Source organism: Tinamus guttatus, unplaced genomic scaffold (genome assembly GCF_059628265.1).
Source record: "Tinamus guttatus ecotype Peru unplaced genomic scaffold, ASM5962826v1 Tinamus_guttatus_pri_ptg000060l, whole genome shotgun sequence".
Classification (NCBI taxonomy): Eukaryota; Metazoa; Chordata; class Aves; order Tinamiformes; family Tinamidae; genus Tinamus; species Tinamus guttatus.
In genome coordinates, this window is record NW_028288594.1 from 4,030,142 (window position 1) to 4,056,130 (window position 25,989).

At 39.4% G+C, this 25,989-nt stretch overlaps 1 protein-coding gene across 4 annotated transcripts in view; it reads left to right on the forward strand.

Annotated features, from left to right (window-relative positions):
* RBMS1 (RNA binding motif single stranded interacting protein 1) overlaps positions 1 to 25,989 on the forward strand; it is a 138,346-nt gene that overhangs the window by 59,264 nt on the left and 53,093 nt on the right. For all 4 annotated transcript variants that reach the window (XM_088519488.1, XM_088519487.1, XM_088519489.1 and 1 more), the window contains exon 2: positions 13,926 to 14,101. In XM_088519488.1, coding sequence (XP_088375614.1) covers positions 13,926 to 14,101 — 176 coding nt within the window. The remainder of the gene's footprint in view (positions 1 to 13,925; positions 14,102 to 25,989) is intronic.

Below are 25,989 nucleotides of genomic sequence, written 5' to 3' on the forward strand. Positions count from 1 at the left end.
AAGCAGAAGTTTAGTTTGCAGAAAATGTGTATTTCGGCTATTAAAACATTCTTCAGATCAGGAATAATTCCATTTATTTCCATGGTCTTGATTTTGCAGAGTTTTATCTAGATAGCTACATATTTTGTGACTTTATCTCTCCTGCTAGATTAACTCTCTATCTCCCCTCCCCACCCGCCTTTGAAAAGTCTCCCATCTATCTATATTTATCTATCTATATTCTAATCCATGTATATTTCACATTTTCACATTACTTAAATGCTTGATTTATTCTTAAAATGTGTAACACAGTCCTTCAGTTTATTGTGACTGTTGTATTGTATGATCCTGGAAGTCAGTTTGTTATAGATGTTAAACATTCAACAGACTGATATGCTATAAAGACAGATGCTTAAAAAAAAAGAAAAAAAAAAAAAAAAAAAAGAAAGAAAAAGAAAGAGGCGGCAGGGCTGTGAGTATTTTTGCTGAAGGAGTAATTTCTTGAAATTGAGATTTGCCCACAATATAGAGCAAGCCTGAAAGCTGTTGCTCAGGACTGTAATTATGTAATAACTAGAGGCAAGTGATTAGTTTATCTTAAAATTTTAGATGTTATACTCACAGGGTATCTTTGGGCAGATTCTCCTTAACTGGGATGTTTTAAAGGCAGAGCATATTTGTGAAGTGTTTGCTTTTATCTATAATTTCTTGACCTGTTCATAGCTGCTGAGGACTCTGACCTCCGAATGATTGCTGTGATTTTGGTGTCACCTTTTGTCTGTCTGAGTTAAGCACCCCTCCGTACAGCCAGGGGTAGATGATGATCTTGGCCCTTTCATTCCTCATGTTGTGTAGTGATTCTAGAAGCCTTCCTAGGTGGTGTTTAACTTTGTTTTATTTTATTTTCATTTCAGAGCTGCTGCTGATGATCTGTAGTGGCTATGAAAATGGCTCATTATACAGACATTCATTCCAGTAGCTCTTTGGAATATTGATTCTTTCAACTTTTAGGATGCACCAAAGAACATCATCCTGCATTTTCTCAGTATATTGTTGCTAAACACTTATAATTTAACTTAAAACCTAAGTTTCTTTATATCAAAATCATTAATTGTCATTCACTGAATTCTCCAATGTTTTAATTTTAAGATAAGCAATATTGAGTTGCTTGAATTTCTAACCTCTTAACTGCTTAACACTGTCTTGAAGAATTAAAAATAGCTGCATGAATTATCACTGAACTTTGCAAAAAATAATTTTAAGTTTATTTCTCTGTTGAAATCAACAATTACATTTTGAATTTGAAGGCAAAATGTAAGGGAAATTTTGTCTCGAAAGTGTGTGTTAAAATTGGTGTTCTCTTTGTAGTATTTGCATATAATTTCCAGACTTCAGGAAGAACAGGAAATGATCAATAAAACAGGTGTGAGTGCACAAGGCTTTTGGAGGGTGTGTGTGCGCAAGGATTTTGGAAAATTGTTATTTGTAAAATGAAAATACAGTATTTTCTGCAGTCATTATCAAGAGAGCTCTAATAAGTAGTGAGCCCTGCTGCTGCTTTGATTAGTCAGCATTGATGCTAGGAGGTGCAGGCTGAGCTTCCATTTTTCTTTTGACTCTTTTTTCTTTTTTTTTTCTTTCCTTCCTTCCTGTGAGTCAGAGAGGCTGCCCATTCCTGCAAGCCCTGCAAGAGGAAAGGAAGGGCTGCGAGGGCAAGGCTGCTTCTTTTGGCCGCAGTGCCAGCCTCACCTCCTCGCTGAGCTGCACCCTGAGCCTCCCCCGTCCCCCCAATAGGTTTGTTGTTGGTCACATTTGTCCTGAGCTCCTCTCTGGGAAACTCCCCTGCCTTTCATCATGTGCCTGGCTCTGGGGCAATCCAGTTCCCAGCGCGATGGGGCCCCACAGCCCAGGCTAGCGCTTGCCTTCCTTGCACTTCGGTTCTTCTTCTGAGCCAACGCAGGCCAAGTCTGATTCTAAGGCCAATCCACCAGCAGTCTACTTTGTTCTTTACTTGGTTTTCTACCAAAACAAATTTGCAGAGGTCCTAACCACAGATGTTAAAGTCTTTTGACTCTTTTTATAATGAGAGGAAGGTATGGATGTATGTAACTGTAACATCTTAAACTGTCTTAAATGAAACAAAGTAAATACTTGGATGGTACCTTCTTTCTTCTGATCTTTGGAGGTGAGGGATTCTGTGTATAAATGTGGATATGTGTCAAGTTGGGCATTTTATGCCAATAGAATAAGCTGTCGTGAACAGGTGGCCAAAAGAGTTGAAAGGTTTGATGTGACAGGCTTTATTATAGCTCTATTTGTAACAGTGCAAGGCTGTCTCTGTGAAATGTCCAAGGTTTCCAGATATCCACTGGTTCCAAAATTTAGAAAGTTGTCCTTGGCACTAAGGATTCCAGGTCTCCTTACACTCAGTTCTCTCCCAGCTCTTCCAAGTTGTCTGAGCAAAACTACGGTACAGTGCTGCAGCTTCCATTGCCTTTCATGAGACTGTGACTAACACCTTGTCCATGCTGGAGTTTTCAGCACAGATCAAGTGTCCTGATAGATGCGTTAATCAAAATCTTCAGGCAGTACAAGTTCAATATCACACCTGCTCTGTGGGCCAACCTGCCAGGGATCTGTGCTGAGATTTGCATGGGGGATTGCGACACTAGCCTTGGAGAACTTTGGGAATGTCCTTTTTCTTTTTTTCTTTTTTTTTTCTTTATTTTTTTTTTAAGTGCTACAATCAGTCTAATTAAAATGCAAAGAAAAAATAGAACAAACTGAGTGGTGTGAAAACCAGAGTTTGTTCACTGGTCCTCAATAGTGAAGCCCTGTGTTCCAAGTTTTGCCAACATTATGCACTTGTCTTTTCTGGTCTGTCAGTTTTATACAATGTTGAAATTTATAAAAACTCTTGGACAGACTTTCAGCATGTGTAAATGAATGCAGAACCAGTGGTAAAAGCGGAACTAAACAGATGTATATAAATACAGTTGGCAACTGCTTACATAATGAATCTGATTTTTTTTTTAAGTTGTTACTAATGTCCCTCTTAGTCTAGCAAGTGCGACATTGCTGATTTAATAACACTAGGCTACTTCTGTTCAGTAAATTTCTTCTACCATGGTGTTTTTGTTTTATTTTGTCTTTTTGTAAAGATCACCTTTTTGCTGTAGATAACTGGAAGTTCAGTGTGTGACTGTACTCTGGTGCAGCAACATGGTCCAGAATGTGGTGGTCTGAAATATTAAAATATTGGCTATTGCAAGTTTTAAGAGTTAAACCCTAAGAATTATTTCTGCTGTTATTTAGTTAATAGTCACCTCAATGTGTGCTAAAAGATTTGTAAAAGTGCCATTTCCCTTTTAAATAACTGTGAAAGATACAAGGTAGGCATGTAGGAAGTCTGGAAATAATATTTATATATTATATATAAGCATATTTATATATTATATGTTCTTAGATTGGTGGGCGGCACTGCAACATTTGGGAAATAGATAAAATATCTAGTATATCATTACACTGAATGGACTGCAGTTAATGTTAAGTTGGAAGGCTTGAGTTTCCTCTATGTGTAAATTATGTCAGTGGTCGGCTGTGGTCTTTGAGATGTTCTTAAAAACTTTGTTAATTTCTTATAGAAAAAGTAGTAAATTTAATTTACTGGCATAACAGTTATAAAGAAAGAAAGACTTTGTTTTTTGGCTTTTATTGAGAAAGAAAGTATTCTATTTTTTTTTGTGCATGTGTGTATTGTGTGTCTTCATTCTTCTCCTAAATCATTATTAAAAATTAGAAGAGCTAACAGCCAACTTTCAAATGTAGAGAGAATCTTGTGTAGGCTGTTTTCTCCTATTTTCTGTAAATGTTGATTTGTGTTGAGGTTAGATGTATCTTACGTTTTATGGTGGTGTTGTACATTAATATCACCAGGACTACTTTTAATTATCTTTAATAGAGAGTTAGTTATACTGTTATCAGTATGTGCAGTAGGTATGTGCTTTTCTGGCAGTTGTACCTAAACTAAGACTTGCTTTAATACCTCACTAGGAATGTTGTATATGTCCAGTATACTGATTCATGAAGCTGTATTAATTACAGCTACTTCATTTTTTCTCAAATGCTGGTTCATTTTATGTTGCAAAACATAAGAATCACAAGGAACTTTTTGAATTATAAAGTGACTAGGATATGAAAAGTATAATCTTGGTATAATCTATGCAATTGAATTCCATGGAAATGTTATGGAAGTACTTGCAATAGAGCAATAGAGAAGTGCAGTGAAGCTCAAAATACATATTTCAGTTGTCCCGTATTTCACAAGTCATTCCTTCCCATGGAAAATGGTATAAGATGCTGCTATCCTTGAGCAGCTTTAATTGTTTTTGGCCTAGGTACCTAACAAGCTGCCAGGCAAGGCAAGAGGAGCATCTTGGTGCCAGTGTTAAAGCAACTTTGGGTTGTGCTTGTGCATTGCACCTACACTGGCTTGTTCTTTGCTGATTTTTGTGACACTTGTGAACATCTATCATGGAACAAAAATGCATAAGACCTTTAGAAAAGGAAAAACATTTACAAATTGAATGGATAGTATTGGTCTGTGCTCTAAAGCATATGTTGTAGAGCACTAAATAAAACGTTCATGGGCTGCTGGCTGTCAGGATTCAGTCTTGATGAGGATGTATCACAAAGCTGTCTTCCCTTGCCCTCCGGTCAGCCACCTCTTCCTCTGCTGGATGCGCTGGCCACAGCGAGGCAGGAGAGTCTGTTAAATGAAGGTGAAGATTTAGGAAAGTACCAAGAAGGACCAGAGCCAGGTGCCTGCACAATCCTCTGCGAGTTTTGAAAGAACGCAGCAGGAGAGGCAGGAATAGCCTGGGATATACCATATTGTGCTAGATATTAAACCCTGCCATAACAGAAGGATGGTCCTTGCCAAAAAAAGAGCTTGAATTCTGCTCTTTAAAACAGAGGAGAGGAGACACTGTTAGGATGATACTGCTATGCTGGGGAAGTGTACTGCCTTTTCAGACCATAGTAATCGTGGGCAAAGGGGGCTCAAGAGGAATTGACTCTCATACAGAGTCAGACACAAGTTCTTCAATTTAATTTTTAATCTGAAAGAAAAAACAGAAAATGACATAGCAGATCCTGTGTCAGCCAAGAGAGCCATCTGCGGTCTAACCCTGTGACAAACAGTATAGCAATAATTCCAGTGCCACCAACAGCGCGGAGTTTGCCAAAAAAGCAGATGCTTCTTTTGACATACATCTTTAATGCTGTGCTGTTGCTGTCCTGTAATTGCTGTCTGGGGATGGAGGGGAGGGCAGGACAGCCAGCTGAGGAGGGGGTGAAGTTGGACTTTGCGGGGGGAAAAAAACACAAATTTAAGAAATAATAACTGAAAAAAGAGATGCACTGTGCAGACAAAACAAAGACTGAAATCCACAACTGCAGCATTCATCTATGTGCCTGGTGAAATCAGGGACACTTCTTAAAAGACAAAATTTATAAGCACTTACTCATTTGTTTCTTTTTAGTTCTAGCAGAATACGTAACAGCGGTAAATGAAACTTGAATTTTCTGCAGAGCCTTTATTTAAAAGAAAACTTTTTTTTTTTTTTAAGAAATAGAGGTTGTCCTCATACTTTTTACTGTACTGCCACTCTTCATAATGCAAATATGCAAGTGATTCTCTGAATAAGCCGAGGTGAGTTCTCTGGCGGTCAAGTGCTCCTTGGACTGCCAAGGTTAAGTGTTAAAGTTCCTAAATGCATAGTTTACATTTGTCCAGCTTTAGAAAGCCATTTTTGATTATGGAAAAGGTTTTAAATTTTTATTTCTTTTATAAAATAGGAATAGGATATAATATGATAGGAATATATTGTTGTTAGGGCAGCTATTTCTTATTTTGAGGAATTAGTGCGTCATCTTCAATGCCACTTGCTAAGCAGTGTGTAACATGCAGGAGGCTGGGTGGCAGCAGGATTGGCAGGGCTGGCGGGAGGCCGGAGTGCCCATCTCGGCTCGGGGATGCAGCTGCCCCTGCGCCGCTTCCTGCCCTCCCTCGACAGCGCAAACGGAAAAGCTCGTGAGCTCCTGTCCCCTCCCGTCCACACCTCACCCTCTGCTGCAGAGAGCCTCCAAAAGGGAACTTCTGACATAGACCCTATTTCCTTATTTTGCTAATGAAAATACCATGGAGACAGTGTTAAAAGTCTCAGTTGAGAGATGCTTCTATGTTATCTGCTGAGCTAGTTACACTGGCAGTGAAGAAAATTAGATTTGTTTGATGCAATCTGTTTTTGACAGATCCATTCTGCCTGCTTTTCTGTCATTTTATTATCTTCTAGGTTCTTGTAAACTGATTGTTTAATATTTTTTTCTAGAATATTTCTGGGAGTTGAAGTTAGGCCTGACTGCTCTGAAATTCCCTGTTTCCTCCTCTCTCGTCTCTTCTTCCCTAGCTCGCCCCAAGAAATAAAAAAGAAGGGAAAAAAACAAAAAAGAAAAAAAAAAAGCAAGACATTTCATGCTTGGCAGAGAAGTGAAACTATTTGTGGGATTTCTACATATGCCAGCTACAATTTGGCTGGACCTTATTTTCACGTTTTGGGATTTGGCTACTTTAATCAAGTAGAACTCCCTGAAAACTTGTTCTTTAGAGTTCTTAAATGGTCGAAGCAAGTGGTTTTCTGCTGCATGACTACTTGAACAAAATTAACATGGGACCACTGTGACCATTTAGTCTAGGCGTCTTAGAACCTCCTAATGCTGTGAGCGCTGATCTGCTAGTGAGGCATGTGAAAAGGCTGTTTCTGGGCTTTAACCCCATAAAACTCATACTTGTGGCCTTCAATGCTCTAAGAAACCCTCCGTATGTTCATCACTGGCATTCCCCAGGCTCCCTTGGAAATTTGACCCTTGCCACGATGTCGGATCTTTCGGCCAGCATATGACCTACTCTGGCCTTTCACTCATCTTTTAATCTGAGGCATAAAATGCTTGTTGGGAAACCTAGAGTCCAGAAGTACTGTCCACTGAGCTGCATCTGAAGTGCTCATGAGCTGAACCTGATTTCCAGCTTTCTTTTGACCATTCTTGGTCTAATCTTGTCTTCTATAAGACAAAGGAATTTGCTAAGGAAATTGTAGTCTAACTTAAAGCATTTCTCCTACCCCCAAAAATCTTGACTTAATGTTTCCTGAGTTGGAGAACATTGCAAGATTTTTTATACTCTGCTTGTAATGTCTACCAACAGATGTGTAATGCGAAGGAGGAGTTGTTTTTCTTATTTGTATTCACTGTCATATCCTGGACTTGCTACCTTCCAGAGCCTTGCCTAAACCTATCAGTATGTGAGTTAAGCCTCTCTAAAAAGGAATGTGTTTTCTTCCAACTGCAACTCGAATCCTCAGACATGGACAAAGACTTTAACATGCTCTAGGGATTCAGTATTTTATTCTCTCTGCATCCTGAGCAAAATCCGTGGCTTGTTTTGCTGAAGGAAATAAGTCTGTGTATTTACTAGAGTCAAGAAGGAAGTTGGCAGTGAATTCTCTTGTGTCTATTGCTCAATGAAGGGCTGACCACAAAAACACGTACATGCCTTTTGGTCCACTGGCTCTAAGTATCAAGCTCTCTTTCTTCAGGTACTTCAGCATCATGACTTTCTACTGTTTTAACCTAGGTTAACTCTTGGATTGCTGGAGCCTACTCAAAGTTTGAAACCCCAAACTCTGATATCATTTTGCTTTAGATGTGTCTGCAATTCTGTGTTGTAGCATGTACTATGTCTCAGAGGATTGTCCAGGAAATTTAGGTGTAAAACTGAGTGTGAAAAAGGTGTCATGACGAGAGAGCTTAGAGGAGAAGTATTAATGGTTTCTGCAAAGGAACAGGGTTTTAGCTCCCTCAGCTCTCCCTTGGTGGAAATTTTTGTGCTCTGGTTGCTGGAAGCTGTGTGTGTACCAAGGACCTTTTCCTTGTTCCTGGGCAAGGAAAGTCAGTCAGTGGAGCACTCAAAAATCCCTGATGGAGTAGGTGAGCTCCTGGGAGCTTCATAAGAAGAAAATGCATAGGTTTGGAAATTTGTTTCCTTACTAGGAGTTGCTGTTGTATTAAACTTTCATATGTGTAAATTAAACTATGCTCTTATGAAAATATGGGTACCTGATATTTTGTAACATGCTGAAATAGTTGGGTTTTCTGCCTCCTGTTGTTAGTCATGGTTAGTAATTGTTGCCTTCTGGTGAGACCAAATTTAGTCCTGCTAAGGATGGCTTTTCTTCCCCTCACCACCCAGAGCACACGGAAGAAAACAGCTGTGTGTGAGGAGAAACACTGGGCTACAAACACAACAGTCTAGAGGTTAAGATGCATCAGACCGTCTGTGGCTAAGGGCTTATGCTACGTTTTGTCTAGTCTACTTCAGTATTAATAAAGCCACTTCCTGTGAAAATTTGTATTAGTGGAGGGCTTCTGAAATGATTCAGGGAAATAAAAGGTGTATTAAGTGCTTTATTGGGTCTTGCTGGAAACTTTATAGTTCTTACTTATCTTGAACATAACACAGGGACAAGATGAAGGGCATTACCCTCCTTTATTTATCTTGCAAAATGTGTGTGCTAAGGAATGGAATTAAAGCAGACTTTTTTTTTTTTTTTTTTTTTTTGCATGGGTGTTTTTTCTTTTTCTTACTCTTAGTCAGCTTTTTGATTTTTTTTTCTTTTTTTCCTTTTGAGTACTCAATTCTCAACTTCTTTATTCATAAAATCCATCTTTATCTTAAATTTCAGCCAAAATATTTCGAATGCAATTCTTTCTTGTCAAAATGTGCAAGGTGCAGAGAGCATCTTTGGGCTGAGGTTGCAGGTGATTAGTGGTATTTCAAAGCAGGAAGTGTCTCTGTATGGCAACAGTCTCCACCCCCCAGGACCTGCTTCTTCCCAGCAGCAAGTTGTCTCTGCTTGTTGCAACTGTGGTACCAACCAACACCTCCGGTCGCTGAGTGCCTGGGGAATGAAGAGAACGCAATAGATTTAGTTCCTGTGTACCCAAAAGCGTTATCGATACTCCTGGCCTCATGCTGGAAACCAGCTCCTGCTGGAACTGTCCCACTGACTCTTACAGCATCATCACAAGGCTCTGATCTTCACTCATTTAAGAGTCTTAAAGTTAGTGGCTTAAGGGAGGAAAAAGGAGTTTCTGGGATTATTTTTCCTGAAGAAGTTCTCAACAAAAGTCTTGAGGATTCATCTTTTCAGAGTCTCTCTGTGTTTTATATTGGTATTACCCTGAAAATGCCTGGAAAGCAGCTGACTTGCTGAGTCTTTCTGCCACAAGTGCTGACAGACTGAACAACAACAGTCGGAGAAACTACCTTTAGGCAGGGGATGTAAATGCTGCAGCAGATCTCCCTCTGTCTAATGGATGACTGTTGTCCATTGAGAGCTGGACTTTGGAAAGACCTCCAGAAATTCGATTACCTGCCATAACATTTCAGATGTGATGGTGGAAACCATGGGATAGATGTAGGACACTCAAAGTGGCGTTTCCCTTATAGCCATCTGCTTGTTGGCGTAGGTTAGCTCTGACCATTGGTGTTTGCTGATTTAAGAGGTTGATAAAACAACTGTCTTTATCAGTGAGACATCATTTCCGTTTAACATTTAGACTTCTTCTTTCAGTCCAGGCCATGGTTTTACTCCAGACAACCTCCTGTTCCTGAAGTTGCTAAACATATGATATCTTACATTTTCCTGAACTCTAGTTTTCATTATATATGCTTTGTGCTAACTTGATAAAAAATGTTTCACTCCCCAGTTAAATCCAGAAACTTTTCAGGTGTGTGTTGTTATTAAATAACAATCTCCTTCGTACATGTGCACAGAAATGCATTATAATTTTTGTGTTAACACCGGTGACCAAAGATGCTATTTCAAAATACTGTTCAATGAAATTTGGGAAATTAAGCAAAGTCAGGCTGGTTAAACAGGTATACAAAGCTTAATCTTAGTCCGTATAAACTACGTGAGTACCAGGCACACAATTTTGAAATTACCAGGAGATCCAAGTAGTAGTTCAGGCTAAATCAGATCATTAATGGTTGCTGTAATTTACAGATTGAACATAAGAGCAGATATGTGAGACATAACTCTGTCGGTTTTAAAAAATAAAAGACAATCACAGTAACTTTCCTATCAAGAATTTTAGCTGAGCAAAGGAACTTATAATTCAATGCTAGCCTGTTATTCAACTCCTTAAATATGCTTTTAAAGTGCCATTTAAGTTAGAGATTTAAATTGCTTGCCACTGTCATGGCAGTGCTATGTTTTGGGACCCTGGTTGTCCAAGTTTATATTGTCTGTTTTGGAGTTGCCTTGGACTTTTGTAGTCTGGTAGTGGTAAGGATCAACTCCTAGGATCCCAGGAATTGCTCAGAGCACTGGTTAGGGGTGTTCAGTTGTGTTTTGTTCGGATTTTTGTGCATTTTTTTTCCCTTCCTGTTGATGGTGAAAAGAAGATTCTTTTCCTTGGCAAGCAAAATCCTTCTGTGACTCATTTCCAATCTTTAAGAACAGTATAGCTTACAATAAATAAAAAGTTGGTCATGTAAGTATGAGTATATGTTCCAATCATTTTTGAATATTTATTTGTGTATTTAACTTTTACATCTAGAGGAAAACGCTGGCAGGGACCTTGCTTTGGTTTAAGGCATTCCACAAGTACAGTTCTCTCATTGAGCATTTCCTTTTCATAACAGAACGGTGGTTTTCTTACTAGTATGACAGGGTGCTAGTAGAGCGAAGGTCTCGGAGACCAGCCTGAGAGCTCCTCACGAATTTGGATGAAGGGATCACACAACAGGGATCGTGTATGACATTTTAATGCCATCCTTTCTTGTTTAGAAGCTGCTTGTTAAAGTTGATAGGAAGAGAAGACACTGTTGTGGAGAAAGTCCAATTTCTGCTTAGCTCTGAGAAGGAAGAGAAACGAAGAAATGGGAAACTAGTGTGGGAATTACATTTCCTGTGAACAAAGAAGTATTGTCACAAGGAGAGTGGTCTGTTAGTCTGTTATGTAGACTGATTCCTCCTCTATTCTTTTTCAATTTTTTAATTTAATTTAAAATTGTAATTTAATAATTATTAATTTGACTTAATTTGAAGTTGTAATTTAATTTAAAAGAAAAAAAATCTATTTTTATGTATGTCATAGTGTTGCAAGTGGTTGTGCAGTCCATATGAAAAAAATGCCTAGGGAACTGCTTTTGATGGAAGTTTGCTGCCGAGACTATGGTCTGTGAAACAAAACTTTTTGAAAAGCCTGAATTGAGTTTACAGCTAATGTTCACGAAAGCTGTTTTTAAACAAACAAGCCCAAACTTTGGCCATGTCTCCACTTCTAAAAGTCTTGCCAGCAAGAGCTGTATCAGCCAGGGGTGTGGAAAGAACTCATACATGCTCGCTGACATCGCTATGCTGGCAAAACCCCAGGCGTGGATGCAGCTGTGCCGGCAGAGGAGCGCTGCTCCGAGCTCAGCTTATGTTGTTTGGGGAGGTGATGCAACTGCGCCAGCAGAAAAACTCTTCTCTTGGCATACGCGGCCGGCGGGGGAGGCTCTGCCAGAGAGGCTCCAGCAGTCGTGCTCAGCTTGATTGAGCTCCCAAGCAGCTATTGGAAGTGCAAGAAAAAGCCCTGAGCAGAATAGGGGCCTCCCTCAGTAACGTTTTGTGTGAAGGTTATAGCTAAGAACAGAGCAGAAGCAGCCTTGGGCGGACGCAGAGGTACAAGTTTCTGTGGGAGCAGCCAAAAACTCTCTCTCTGTAAACTTAAGATGGTGGCTGTAATCACATTTACATTCCCATCATATTTGATGTGACCACTCACACTGGAGCATCTTTGTGTTTAAACAGAAGTTTAGATTCCTCCCAACACCGTGTTTACCGTGTGCAGGAAGGCGGACTTGTGGCTCCTGCTGTCTGCGTGCGCTAGTGCTCCTTCTCATTGGGCCTTGAGCAAGACAAGGACATGATTTTACACAACTCTGCTCGTGACATCTCAAAATGAATAATTTTGGGCACAAGGCTTTGTAAGAAGTAAAAACAAAACCAAAAATACTGCAAACCAGAATAGAAGTGCTCTTTCCTCCAGTAGTAATTACCAGTTAAGGTTCAGACTGGACTTTTTACATTGACTCTTATAGAGACTGTATGTATGCGCCTGAGAAAAGCATTCATTTGTAAACCTTAAACAGAACCACTGTATTTTTGATCATTGTATGCCTTTTTGAGGACTGTGCCAAAGGCTCTCTGAAGAAAAGAATAGCATTGGGTCAGCCTGTTTGTTCCGTTCTTTATGAAAATGTTTTGAAACCCGATGCTGCGTGCTGCTCGCGGCCTGAAAAATCCTGCCCCCCCTTCCTGGAAGCAGCGTGGTCCCATGCCCGGCTTGCACCGCGAGAGTTAAAATCTGTCAGTGTTTCCATTACAGACTGGAGGGAGGGTTTAATCTTTTTCCCATTTTGAATCATGCCTGGAAAAAATTCAGGAGTGGAGTTTCAGCTCAGGGTATAAATCTTTTGGGAGAGCTGAAGTTTCTGAAGATCATCTTAGAAAAACTACAGAGAAATAAGATTTTTCATAGTCACTTTTGAACATCTAATTGACCACGAATATATTTCATTCTCTTTTTGGTGACAGTTCAGTTGGGCAACAATGTTGTTTCTACATATCAAAATTGGTTTTATTTATCTGAGTGTTGCAGTTTGGTGTTTTCACTGCTGTGTAGTAAACTTTGCAATATTCCATATTGCAAGATTTCCAAACCTCTCCTGGGAAATGCAGAAGAGAAGCATGTAATTGCCATGAGGTATCTGATGAAAGGCCCGCCTTTGGGCTTTTCTCCCACCCACCATTTTGTTCCCATTTCCCAATGTGTCTTCAGAAGAGTTTCACTTTTCTCATGCACTAAGGCCGTGTGTGTGTGTATATATATATATTTCTTCTTCTTCTTCTACTTTCCAGCATCCTTGTAAGGGCCATAAACTGCATCTCTAGCAACTTCTTGAGTCACGAAGGCTCAGGCCCTTACAAGAAAGGGACTTCGTGCAGTAAACACTTCTCAGTGAAAACCTTGAAGTCCATAGGTTTTCACTGGCAGCTTTAACACTCTGTATTCATTAAAACAGTCCTCGCTTACAACACCACAGACCTGGTTTTCATGCTGTCTAGGCTGTGTTTTGTTATTCTGTGGTTAAGGCAAAAGATTGACAGCTCTATTGAGAATTTTCTGTAGGACACTTTAAAGTTCCATTAGGGTCAGGTTTTAATAAAAACAGTATTACTAAGGAATATATAGGAGTGTTTATGTGCTTGTTTCCTTTTGAAACTTTAATTATTTCTTGAAATAATTTACAAATACCGACATCAGCGGCAGTTTGAAAATAATACTAAGGGACAAAATTAATTTTAAAAATCTGGTCTGTAAGAGCTGTCTAAGCTCTCTTTCTATCTTAACAATTATTTTTATATTTCTGGATAGATCAAAGAAATGTCATAATCTTAATGAGGCCCATAAAAATTCCTTTATGACATGTGGAATTGTCTTAGTGAAGTAAACTTAGTTCATACCCATTAAAGTGTAGGGCTACACTATCTCTTATTTTGTTTTCCCATTAGTTGCCTAAATGAAGAGTTAAAAATCCCAGAAGTAATACAGAGCAGAGGTTACATGTAATTTGAATCTGTCACATGTCGAGAGTGTTCAGGATGATAGTTCGGCGCATTAGAACATGTCCATGCATCCTGTCCTGGACTTGCTGTGAAAGCGAGTCTATGATGCACGGTTTTAACGTAGTGCAGCTCAGGGTGAGCAGCACTGAGACAAGGTGCTGTTGCGATTGCTCTCTGTGGTAACTCTGCCCCGCTTTCCCTTTGCAGCAGTCCATCGTACCGGCCCACCCGATGGCTCCTCCTAGTCCCAGCACCACCAGCAGTAACAACAACAGTAGTAGCAGCAGCAACTCAGGATGGGATCAATTAAGTAAAACGAACCTGTACATCAGAGCACTGCCTCCAAGCACCACTGATCAGGACCTGGTAAAACTATGCCAACCGTAAGTACTGTTCTTCAATATAGATTACAACATAATGCCTTAAGAACTCATAGTGGATGTGCAGTGGGAGTGTTTGGATTATGAGGGGGGAAAAAAAGGGAGATCCTTGTGTAAGAACTCTCCTTCTGTGCTGTGAGGAGGGTTTTTCGCCGAAATCAGGGAGAGGAGATTGTGCTTGGTCCTTCGGAGAAGCAAAGGATGCCTTAAATATAGCTGTGGACAGGTACAACCCATTTCTGAAGAAATAGCTATGGTTCCTCAAAGTCCTGCTTCTTCCTGGGGCTGCTGAAATTGCAAAAGGTAGAAGTTAGCACCCAGATGGGGATCTTTAAGGCCCCTCTCTGTTCACCACTAACATAGATCTGCCAGTGTCAACTCCTCAAGTAAGTGCTCCCTGTCAGTGTGAATGATAAGTTGTGTTGCAAAGCTTACCCTGGTTTCAGGCTAATTTGCACCGGCACCATAGGGCTGGCACCCATGTAGGAACACTTGCTAAAGGCCAGGATGCTGGGGAGCCTCAGGAGGCTCTCAGACAGTTGTGAATGCGACTGAGCATATGTTTTCTGTTTTGCTGTTGTTGTTGCTGTTTTGTTTTTTTTTTTTTAAACAGTACATATCTTTTGTTAATTTTAAATATGGGCTAAATACCTGGAAAATGTGTGTCATTATGTTGTTTATACACTGCTTAAAAGTCACAGTTCTTGAATGTTTTACTAGAAAGATACTGTTTATAGAAAGATACTTAGTACTTCTGAGATGAGCAAATGCACAACACTTTCTGGATCATCACCAGACCTTTCTATAAGGTATTGTTCTCTCCTCAATGTTGAGAGAAGTCCTGTATCAAAATTCTCCATTTCTGCTGAGGAACCAAGAGAGATATCCAGGATTTTTAGGCTTGGAAGATCTTTCAAAAACCTGGGTAATCTATTAAGAGCTTTAGACTTCACAGCCAGCATAGCCCCTTAGCAACTGGGTTAATGTTTCAGCAAGGCAGAGATGACAGCACTCTCTCCCTTTTCAAAGAAGAGCAGTAATCCACTTCTATAAACTCTAGAGAATTTCAGATGCAATTTTCTTTTCCCTCCTACAATTTTGCCTAAACTTCCTGGAAATAGAGAGCAAGACATTCTTGTAAGTGAACCTGGTAGTAATATCTGGCTGCTTCCCTGGAACATCCTTTCCTGCTTGAGATGCTTATATTTAAAAAAAAAAAATCTTAAATAAACATGTCACTGAAGAGAACTGCGGATATTTTCTGTGTTTATTGTTATCAATTAACTGTGCAGTCTTCTTGCCTTTTTCTGTCTCATTTTTTTGAATTAATACCACCAGCTCATCAACAGATTGATTTTAGTTGTGCACATTTATTTGCAATGTTTTCTAATAAAAAATACAGAATTTTAAACTATCAGAAATGAGAAAGTGAAACTCATTGTTCGTTTTCATTCTGTAAGATGAGTTAATGCAAAATAAATGAAGGATAAAATCTTGGAGTCTGAGAAGATAATGAAAAAAAAATGATGTTTATTCAAAATCTCTAAAATACCTCATTTGGTTCTTTGAAGTTGCCTAAAATATAAAATGTGTTTTATTTACTAGAAGGCTTTAGGGTAATTTTGATTTATACCGACTCATGCCCTACTAAAAGGTAGCACCCACTAGAGTCCCTGATACTGAACTGCTACAGAAAGGCTGCTTTGTGTGTTGCAGAAACAGTCTTGCTAGATCTAGATGACTGGTTTCACTGGGTGTTTGGAAAGAGGTCACTGGCATTACTTTTGATATCTTTGGTATTTATACAGCACGCCTGAGGACTGGAGAAGGGTTATTCTGTTGTTTCTTAGTTTGGGAATTTCACTCGTGAACTCTTTGGCTGTTGTCAGACAAGATAGAGGGTTGTTAAAACTCTGGGTAGTTAAAAAAAAAAAAAAAAAAAAAACATCATTATTGCGGCACATCCTAGAAACGTCCCCTTTATACAGATTTTTCCTCTTACCAAATCTGGTTTCATTCATATGAATTTGAAGACAGCGTCTAATGCATTTTTACCAGCTCCCAATTTGTTCCAGAACTTAACATCCCCTATGCACCCCCGACATCCCTCTAACTTCAAATGATGTAATTTTGGTGATCTCAGATGTGTAGCTACTTGTGTCATTTCTCCTTGTAGGGGAAAAAGTTTATTTTGTCCAGGGAATATAAACAATTATGTGTGAAATTATACACATGACAAGGGCATTTGAATTAAACAGCATAAATGTTTGCTTATTTTCCCTTTCAAATGACAACATGGACTTGTATCATATAGTGTACTAAAACTTGTAAGAAATTATGGTTATTGTAGAGAAATGTTATTTTCAAAATTTATTCCATCTAAATACCGTGCAGATAAATCCACAGAATTCTTGTCTGGTTATATAGTGACTTTTATTTGCTTAAGTCAATCTGTTTGCTTCAGTTCTTACAACAGCTAGCAGGACTGTTTTTTTTTTCAAATGTTTTTATTTTGATTAATTATTTTTGGTGAATCATTAGAGAAACCTCTTACCAAATTATCAAAATGTTGCGCTTGCTTTCCTGTTGTGGCACAGCCGTGCAGTATTTATGAATGCAGTTAACAAATGTTCACTGTTTTTGTGAAACGTGCTTTCCTGGCAAGAGAGCAATTTTGCCAATATATGTCTCTACAAATCTTTTCTCTACCTGCATCTGCGTGGTTCTTTTTACAGTGCTCTCTTTGGAGAAACTCTCTCCTCTCCTTCAAGATTAAAACAGCATATTATATTTTTCTTAAGAAGGCTCACCTGGGAACACAGATATTTTCTTATTGCATTATTGGCTTTTGTGGGGGAAATGAAGCCGACATGTTTCTGAACAATCCATTTGAACTCCAGCCTGTTACTCCAGTTTTGTGCTTGGAAAACTGATTTCTTCATATCAGTTGTGCCAGAGGCAGGAGTGTGGTGAAGAATAAGATACGTATTTTGCTTATTGCAAGACTGTCATAACAGCCAGCTCAGAACAGAGCTCTGCTTGTTGTGGGATGTCGTATGAGTCAGTTCTGTCCCCAAGAGCTTTCCATTAGGTATACAAGAGCAGGCAAAGCCACAGACACTGTGGGCCACAGATGCCAGGAGGAGTCTATGCAGGAGAAATTAGCTAAATAGAAATGGTGAAAAAAGGCAGAGAAAAGGAGAAATTGGAGTGAACAGCCGATGAGATTGGTTTGGGGAAGCCTGCGGGAAGCAGCCAACCTTGGCAGTGTCCGTGGTGCTCTGAGCGCTCTCTGCAGCCGCTTTCTGCTCTGCTTTGCTCTCTCGCACTGATTTTTTCCAATTTGTGCAGTGTTGTTGCCGGATGCCCACTGTCTTGAGCGAGCCCGGCTGGAAAGTGTCACTTGTACAGGGTTGATGGTAGCCTTGGCCATGCCTACCCCCAGGGCAGCTATTGATACTTGCTCTGCTTGCTTGCCATGCCTCCCTCCTTCAGCTGTTGTGCTGGCATTTTGTTCTTGAATGTGTGATTTAGAGATCTTTTTGCATGTTTTAAGCTGTTTTGTTGTTGTTGGACAATTGTTTCCTGTAGTTTAGCTAAGTACCTGAGGATCAGAAATTGCAAGGTATAATTCGTTCCAGTTATTTCCCTGCAGTCCTACAGACTGCCCCTGTGATTGCGGATTTAGGGATTGGGGGTTATAAGATTCAGCCTTGAGTTGGTAACTTGCTTTGACACATTTTCTAGGTGCTTTCCAGATTCCCACTAAGTGCTGTACTTCACTGTGTGTGACCTTTACACTCAGACCACATGATTGGAGAGCCCAGTGGTTTCTACTTTCTTCTTGCTTGTGATTTACTTCTTAGTAGCCTGCAGCGTGGCATCCTTACAATGCCAAATTTCTTCAGAGACCATCTGCATGGCTGAGCCAGGGTGCTGCAGCAGAGCCTTCATCACCCTTGACAGTCCCCAGGCCCGGGGTGAGATTTCGAGCTTTGAGGTTTAACTCAGGGCTCCCACATTGAGCCGAACATAAATCATCAAGCTGGGCCGCTGTGGGTTGTGCAGTGCCGGGCTGTTTGCTCGATTTGTGCTGTGTGCCCCAAGCTGTTCACAGCCCACATCATATTTTTTTTGAAATATGTTTTTGTTCTGGACAGTTTCACTCAAGCCTTCTCCCTTAAATTATTGCTGTAGGGTTATAATGCAAGCATTTAATGGGATTACAGTTAGGAAAGCAGCTGGTTTAAGGTAACAAAGTTAGTGATATAATTGCCCGGACAGACTATTGGGCTGCTCCAGGATGGCCAGAACATTAAAACAGAGTCGTGTAGTGGCCGGCTTTGGTTCACAGGCACTTGGGAAATCGTGTGGAGAGAGGGAGGTGTTTCTTTAGGCTTTCTTTCGGTTGAGGAGTAATTGCAGAGCATTAAATCTCCAGCATAATAAACACATGCATAAGTAAAATCGCTTCACTGACAGGCTAATGGTCATTTTAAAACATCTGAGTTGGATCTGCAATGTCACTTTGTTCACACAGCATGAAAAGTTTCCTTAGAGCTTTGCATACCCTACCTTTGGGGTAAGAATACCCCCAAAATGCTTCAATCTGAAACTGCCTGCTCTTAATAAAATACTTAGATTCTTCAGTTGTGTGACAACCATTAGCACAGTGATGTTTCCCTGCTCTTCACTCTCTGTGTAATTGTGACCCCTCCCTGCACTACCATTTCTCATTCCCTTCAGATACACTCCATATTGAGAAGTTGTGAACTGGAGCTCCAGGATTTACTGTAGCAGGGAGCTGTCATCACTGTTGTCACTGAAGAGCAAAAAAAAATCCTCTGATTTTACTCAGTGTATCTTATTAGAAATCAGAAGTGACTGGGCTTTTGCAAATGGCTTTATCCATGGCCTTGTGCACACCTCTGGGAAAAGGGACTGGAGCGGGGGTCACTGCTGTTTGGTCCACGTGCTAAGGGGAGGTCTGTAGCTCCTGGTTAAGACTTGGTTAAGAATGGGCAGTGCAGGTCAGAGAAAGCTGAGCTGGAGATTTCCAAGCAGTTAACTCTTCTGCCTCTCTATTATCTTGAGATTTTATTTTATTTTTTTATTTTTTTATTTTTTTATTTTTTTTCCCCCTCTTCTAACCTTTCTCCATTATTCTCCATTTTCTTTTGCTCTTCCATGGTTTGTCTGCCAGCTGCAGTGAAATGTTCATAATTACGTGGAATACCATTTCATATCACATGATGAAATGAGATATATTGGTGTCCAAGATCCTGTTCCCTTTGTGTCAGTATGAATATTAATACTAGTTATACTGGAGCAAGATCACATCCATTGTTCTTATCTTTTTTTATAATGGGAAGAACACTCCCAACAAATCAATTCTTTATGCGGTTCATGTATATGTTTATTTTTGTTAGTAGTAGTATTGCAAACATCTCTAAATAAAGAACACCTGGTTTGCTGCCTGTCATGTGGCTGTAGGAGGAGGTAGATACTTCAGCAGTTCAGCAGTGAGTGATTTACTGGGCAGCTCTGCGCCATATGGTACCAGCACCATCTTTTTCTTTATTCCTTCTTCAAGGACCATTAAATGATATGGGTTTTACTCGGTATGTGCAATCTGCACCAGAAACTCACTTAATTACACCCTCTCATCCAGTTTTGCTCTTCAGAGGTGGTACATGAAAAGTGGTGACGATGGCTATGGCAGGGGCGGTAGCTGATGGTGGCAGTGCTGTGTGCCTGTGCGGACACACGCTATTCTGCAGCAGAAATGAAATAGCGTTCAGGTTTGTAAAGCCTTTTTTGCCAGTTCCACAGGAGAGATGTAGATCAGATTGGAGGACTGAAATACTTTTTGTTGTTAGGGCTTGGCTCCCGTAGTCAACGCTGAGGCATTTGCATGGTATGCCGTGGGAACTGCAGTTGGCCTGGAGGTTTAATATTTGGCTAAGTAGTAATTTCCTTTATATATTTATTTTTTAGTGACTACTTTCAGCCTGGATTATATTATGAAGCACCTAGTCTGATGTGGTGTAAAGGAAAGACTCTGTCTTCTCCCAAACATTTCCAGAAGTGAGGTTCACGAGCTTTGCATTCATGCGCAAATGAAATGCACTCCAGGGTATTTTTTGCACAAAAATATGTTTTTGTAGATTTTCTTTAAGGAGATGTGTTTATTGGAAAACTGCAACTTAAGAAAAAGTTGCCTTTTAGTGTCCTAACCTCTGGATGCAGAAAATCTCTTGAGAAGCTTTGAGTTTAAAACAAATGTAATAGTTTTAATGTCCTTCCTGTTATGTGATGAAACTTCAAATGTAATCAAAATAAAATTGTTTTTGACATTGCAACTGAAGTTTTCCTTTAGTGGCAAGAGCCCAATTTTAAGCAGCTATTCCCCTTCGGCAAAATCTCTTTTAAAAGCCAGAAATGTGAACACAGGCGCAGTTGGGAGCTCCCTTTGCACTTTGGTCCCAGCTGCAGGGACCGGCTGCTTGCCCAAGCCCCAGCTCTCCTGGGAGATGAGAGCTTTGCTGCAGCGCAAGGCCCCCAGAGAGGTGATCCCATGGAATTTCCTTTAGGAAGTGGGGGCGAGGGAGGAGAGGGGCGGGGAAGGAATGCTTCATCCGCAGCTGCTTGTAAAAGAGGCACTAGGAAAACGCACTGGAAAACTACCGCCATCGAAGAGCGCTCTTCAGCATAACCCGTGCTCCAGGAAGGTTTTGAAGGGGCTTGTTTAGTTGTCAGTGGACTTCTGTAAATGTTTAAAAGAACTAATCAGGTTTTCCAGGGAGTTCCATGATGCCGATGCCAGAAACCGTCCCTTCTGTTAATAACAGACAGTTGAAGCAGCAGATTCGCATACACAACCCCAAGTCAGAAACCATTTCAGAGCTGAATCAGCCTAGAGTCTACACTGGTTTCTGCCCTAGCACGCTTGCACAAAACTTTTCTTTCTCTCTGGGTACCGTGCTGAGAAGGAAGCAGCAACAGTATTTGCAAACAGATTCATGTGTCCGATGGCTAATATCTAATGTAGTTACACACAACTGGGAAATCTTGCAAATGTTGAGCTTGTTTGTAAAAGTTAGCTCTACTCAGCTCCGAATTATGCAATGTTAACTCTTTAAAATGAAAAAAAGAGCCATCTGATGTTGACACATTGGAAGATCAGTCATCTTCTCAGTAACCTTTCAAGAGAGCAGTAATATTTTTTTTTCCTACTTCAAGGCATGCCAAGTTACTGTTAGAGCTGAAAAAGTAACACCATCGGATTGCAGGAAAACCAGACAAATATCCATATTTTACCTGGAAAATAAAAGCAGTAGCAAATGTAAGTGAACAAGTAAGACAATTAAACATGTAATTGATGATAGAGAGAGAAAAATCAGTGTTTATCTTAAAAAATAATATACATATTTATATATAAAATAATCCTAGCTCCTCAATTGTTTTCCCACCATTTCTAAAATCTCTCCTGTTCTGACATTCAAAAAATGTCACCTGCCTCAGTTCTGTTTGAACAGTGCTTTACTCAGGACTCAAACGAATCCTATAGAAAATTAAATTTCTAAAGCACTGCTAGGAGAAGAATTAACATTTCATCATTTAAAAATCTAATCTTTTCAGATACCTGCTCAGTAAATGGGGACAAAAAGGCAATTCTTAATTTGAATGTGGATATTGTTGTGGTAAGTAGAAATAAATCAAAGAAAAATTTCATTTAGGGTCTGTTTAGATGCTGTTAGTGGTACAAATGGTCATTTGAAATTGCCTGTAAGAGTTAATCATATACAGGATCACAATTTTAGTAAAGTATTTTTAATTGTATGCCTATCATGTCCTTTCCATTTCCTTTCATTTTCATATTAGAATCTGAATTTCTCAAAAGAATTAAAACTTGAGATCTGTTGATTTATTCCTATAAGAAAAATCCCCCAAGGGAGACATTTTGTGCCATTTCACTTATATATTAACTTAATAATTATTTTTAATTACTTCATAATTTCTGTCATTAATTGAATTTTTTTCATTGATATAAATATACTCATATTAGCCCCAAATCCATATTCTTTTAAAATATTTTTCTATCTCTTATGAAGCTGTGTAATCGTAATTGTACATGCTGTCTCTAAAAGATAGTGTAGTGGTTGAATGTTTTTGCCTAGAAGGACATTGTTCACTTAGCTTTACACATTATGCATGTTTCAAATGCATAGTCATTAAAAAACTTTATGGACTTTCTTTTTTGCCTTTAATGTGGGTGTAAATGCAGTAGTAATAGAAAAATAGAAAGAATAGTAATAAAATAGTAATAGAATAGTATACAGTGTTAATAGAAGATACAAAAGCAAGCAAAATTATTTGCTTCATAAAGGATAATACAAATACTGGAGAAATCCAAGGTTCTTTACTTTCCAACCCTAAATATCACAAATGAAATTATCCCATCAACATAAAAAGATCCAAAATATTTCTGGTGTGAAGGACTCTCTCTCTACTGCTGGTGTAGTAACTAGAGAGCTTTTGGACTCTGGAAACCACAGAATTCTGCAGTTTGGTGTGTGGGTATTTGTTTATTTAAGTGTGTATTTAAAATAATGAAGGAACTGATATCTCTTGATTCCTCACTTTGAATCAACAAAAACATGAAGAATAAAAGGGGGCGGGGGGGAGGAAAAAAGGCAGCTTACATATGCCCCGAAGACAACAGCAAGCTTAATTTCTCTTAGTTTGCCATGTGTTTGCTGCTCCAACAGACAGCATTAGGGTTAGTATTTCACACTTTATAGCATGGACTTCACAGTATTTGGTGAAGGCTGAACTCATGTAGTATATAAATACTACTAAAGAACACACTGCAAATAAACTCTGTGGTCTCTAGCTTTTTTCTACTCTGTGTCTCTCTCTCTTTTTTTCCCCTTCCCCTTCTTCCAGACGCATAGCAGCACCGTATGCAACAGCAGGAATCTCTAAAGCATTAGGTCAGAACAAGGAGGCTTAGTGACGGAGGATCTGTTTGATAGGGAGAAGAGCATCTCTTCCTCGTAAAAGTCCTGAGGGTATCAGCAGGGTGGGTTATCCAGCGGAGATGACGCAGTTATCTCTGCTTCCTTCCTCATGTTGCTGTTTGCAAAGCTGTGATTTCAAAAGGAATGCTTGTAAACCAGTGGCATTTTTTTCAGATAGCCCGTATCTGACACCCTGTGCTTCCCACACTTCATGCTCTATGGTTTTTATTGTGTTGCAGAATGATGGTGGGCTTTGTCTTAACTTCATTTTTAAGGCTTGCTTATTTGTTGCCAAAGTATATTTGCTATACTTTAAAGATCTTAACTATTGAGACAGAAAGTATTGTTCCATGTTCCCTTTTCTCAGTGGCAGCAGGAGCTTACAGGGTTTTCATGTTGCAATACCAAGTAGTAGGAGTAAGATGCCATTAGCCAGTGCTGCCGCTGAAAACAATCTGTCATCATACCATGGCCTCAGCATGAATGTGCTCTTTATGATTTTGATGTGAATCAGGATCGATTCTTTTTGAAGATCTTCCAAAGACTCACAGCTATGACATTATAAAAATATACAATAGTCTGTCTCAGTCTTGTGTTTCTTCCCCAGTGAATTGTGTGCAACTTTGTTCCATGAGAAATTCCAAAGCTTTTTCCACCCATTTCCTTAATGGCTTGTTCTGTTAAATACTTGTTAATTCTCTTTGAAGTCTGGGAAACCCACTCTGAATTATATATTTTTGCAAATATTGTAAAATGGTTTGAAAAGAATGGCTTTCAGTGGAAGATGGGACAGCCTTATCTATCAGCTAATCAGCACTAATCACTAATCACCTCTTTCCCACCTAATACTCTGGAATTGGCATTCAGATAGTAGGGAGTGTTTTGGATGATTGATTTTTGGTTGAACTGGTAAGGTACAAAAAGCAGATAAGTTTCAGTGGTCCCAGAAGAAGCCTAAGCTGTTAAGATAGGAAGAGTAGGTAAAGTTTTTGACTTGTTCCTTTTTGAGAAGAAGAATAAACTTTATATTTTTTTTCCCCTCTGTGTTTCCATTTAACCAACAAATTGCGCTCTGAGGCAAAAACCTGAAGCAGACCTCATGTTGATCAATACGAAACACTGGACTGCTACTTAATTTGTCATGGGTCTTTTGGTCTTCTCCATTTGAGATGGTGCACTTTGTATATGCTGCTTAAAAATATATTGATCCAGAGGAAGTCTTTGTATTCTCTACACGGAGCCTTTCCTCTGAACTCACTAGGTCCAAATTTTTCTCCTACTTAGAGGAAATAATTTATTTGGACTTACTACTCCTTTGTTACAAGATATAATCACCAGGAAGCTGTAAGCAGTGGGATTCTGGATAGAAGACTGTGGTACACAGCTTCTTTATGGCAAGCTATAGGTGGAGGCTGATGTTTCACCTGCTTTCAGAAAGTGCCCAAGAAAATGATAAAGATGGAGCACAGAATTTAAAATTCTACTGGAGTGTAGATCTGGAGTGAGGCTTCACACAGCTCCAAGGTTGTAGCTGAAATTTGAGTAGCTATGGGAATTTACTTTCCAGGGTAGCTGGTTGCTGCCCAAGCATCTCATTGATGTTTGTATGCCACATATAACTTTTCAAAACACTTATCAATTCAACCAAAAATCAATCTTACAAAGTACTAATAAAAATAATAAAAACAATCTGATGCTATTTATCAGATCTCACCACATCAACTCAAGTTAAATTTTTGTCGTGAAACAAACTCAGTTTCTGTTTCTTTGAATGCAACTTATGATTTCCTGTATTGACTTCTTAGTGCCCTTACGGTGTTTCAGCTTTGCTCTTTTTTGTTTTTGTGATACTTAGGATGCTCTTTTTTGCTTTTTCTTAAGTAAGGGAGCAGGGAGGGAATATTTATGTGCAGAGCGAGTGAATTGTTATAATTTAACTTTGCAGTCAGGAGGGAGTATTTGCGGGCAGTGTTTTCTTCATTCGTGTCCTTTCCAAACTTTCATTTTGTTCAGTCTGACAGAATTTGCCAAAATTTTAATTTTTCTTCAGAAATTTAGCTGGATTTTTGTTTGGGCCTGGGTCACTGGTTCTGCTTTCTCCAGCACCTTTTAGTTTCCTTTTGGTCAAGTTTATTCCATAGTTGTCTGACAACACAGTGTTTAACTTCTTCAGTGATGGAAGAAATAAGAGGCTGTTTTCCTCAAGCTGCTTTCCTGTAGTTGTAGAGGTCAACATTTGGCTGTGACAGCTCTCCTGTATTTTTTTAGCAGACAGTTCTGACATTCTTGTTGCTGAGCTCATCCCCACTAGGGCTTTCAGAAGGACATCTGATTGAGGCTCAAATTCTTCACCTTCTGCTGTTCTGACCACATAGTACGTTTTCTTTCTTTCTTTCTTTCTTTTTTTTTTTAAACCAGTGATCTCTGGATTTGTGGTTTCTTCCTTTTGCTATGATTTGATTTCATGTTGAGGGCGTGGATTCTTTTAATCCCAGGGATAATTTGAGAGAGAGAAGTATCATTAAACTGCTGCAGTCTGAGTCATTTGGTCTGTGAGTTTAGTTCCTTGGCCTTCCCACACAGCATTTCCGATATCCAGTGCTGAGGGTGTGCAGGAAAGACTGTAGGCTGACCTAGATACTGTTTAACTCTTCGCTAATGAGAGTTTTTTGACACTGGATACGATATCGCTTCTCTGGGTTTTTAATCCTTTACTGTGAAAGAGTTCTATCTGCTACATTTTCTTTCTGCCAAGTAATTTTCATCAGAAATATCAAGGTATTTCTGTTAAATTTCAATTTTCATTTTGGGAAATTAACAAATGAAAGAAATTTAAGTGTAGGCATTGGGATTCATCCTCAGGTAGAA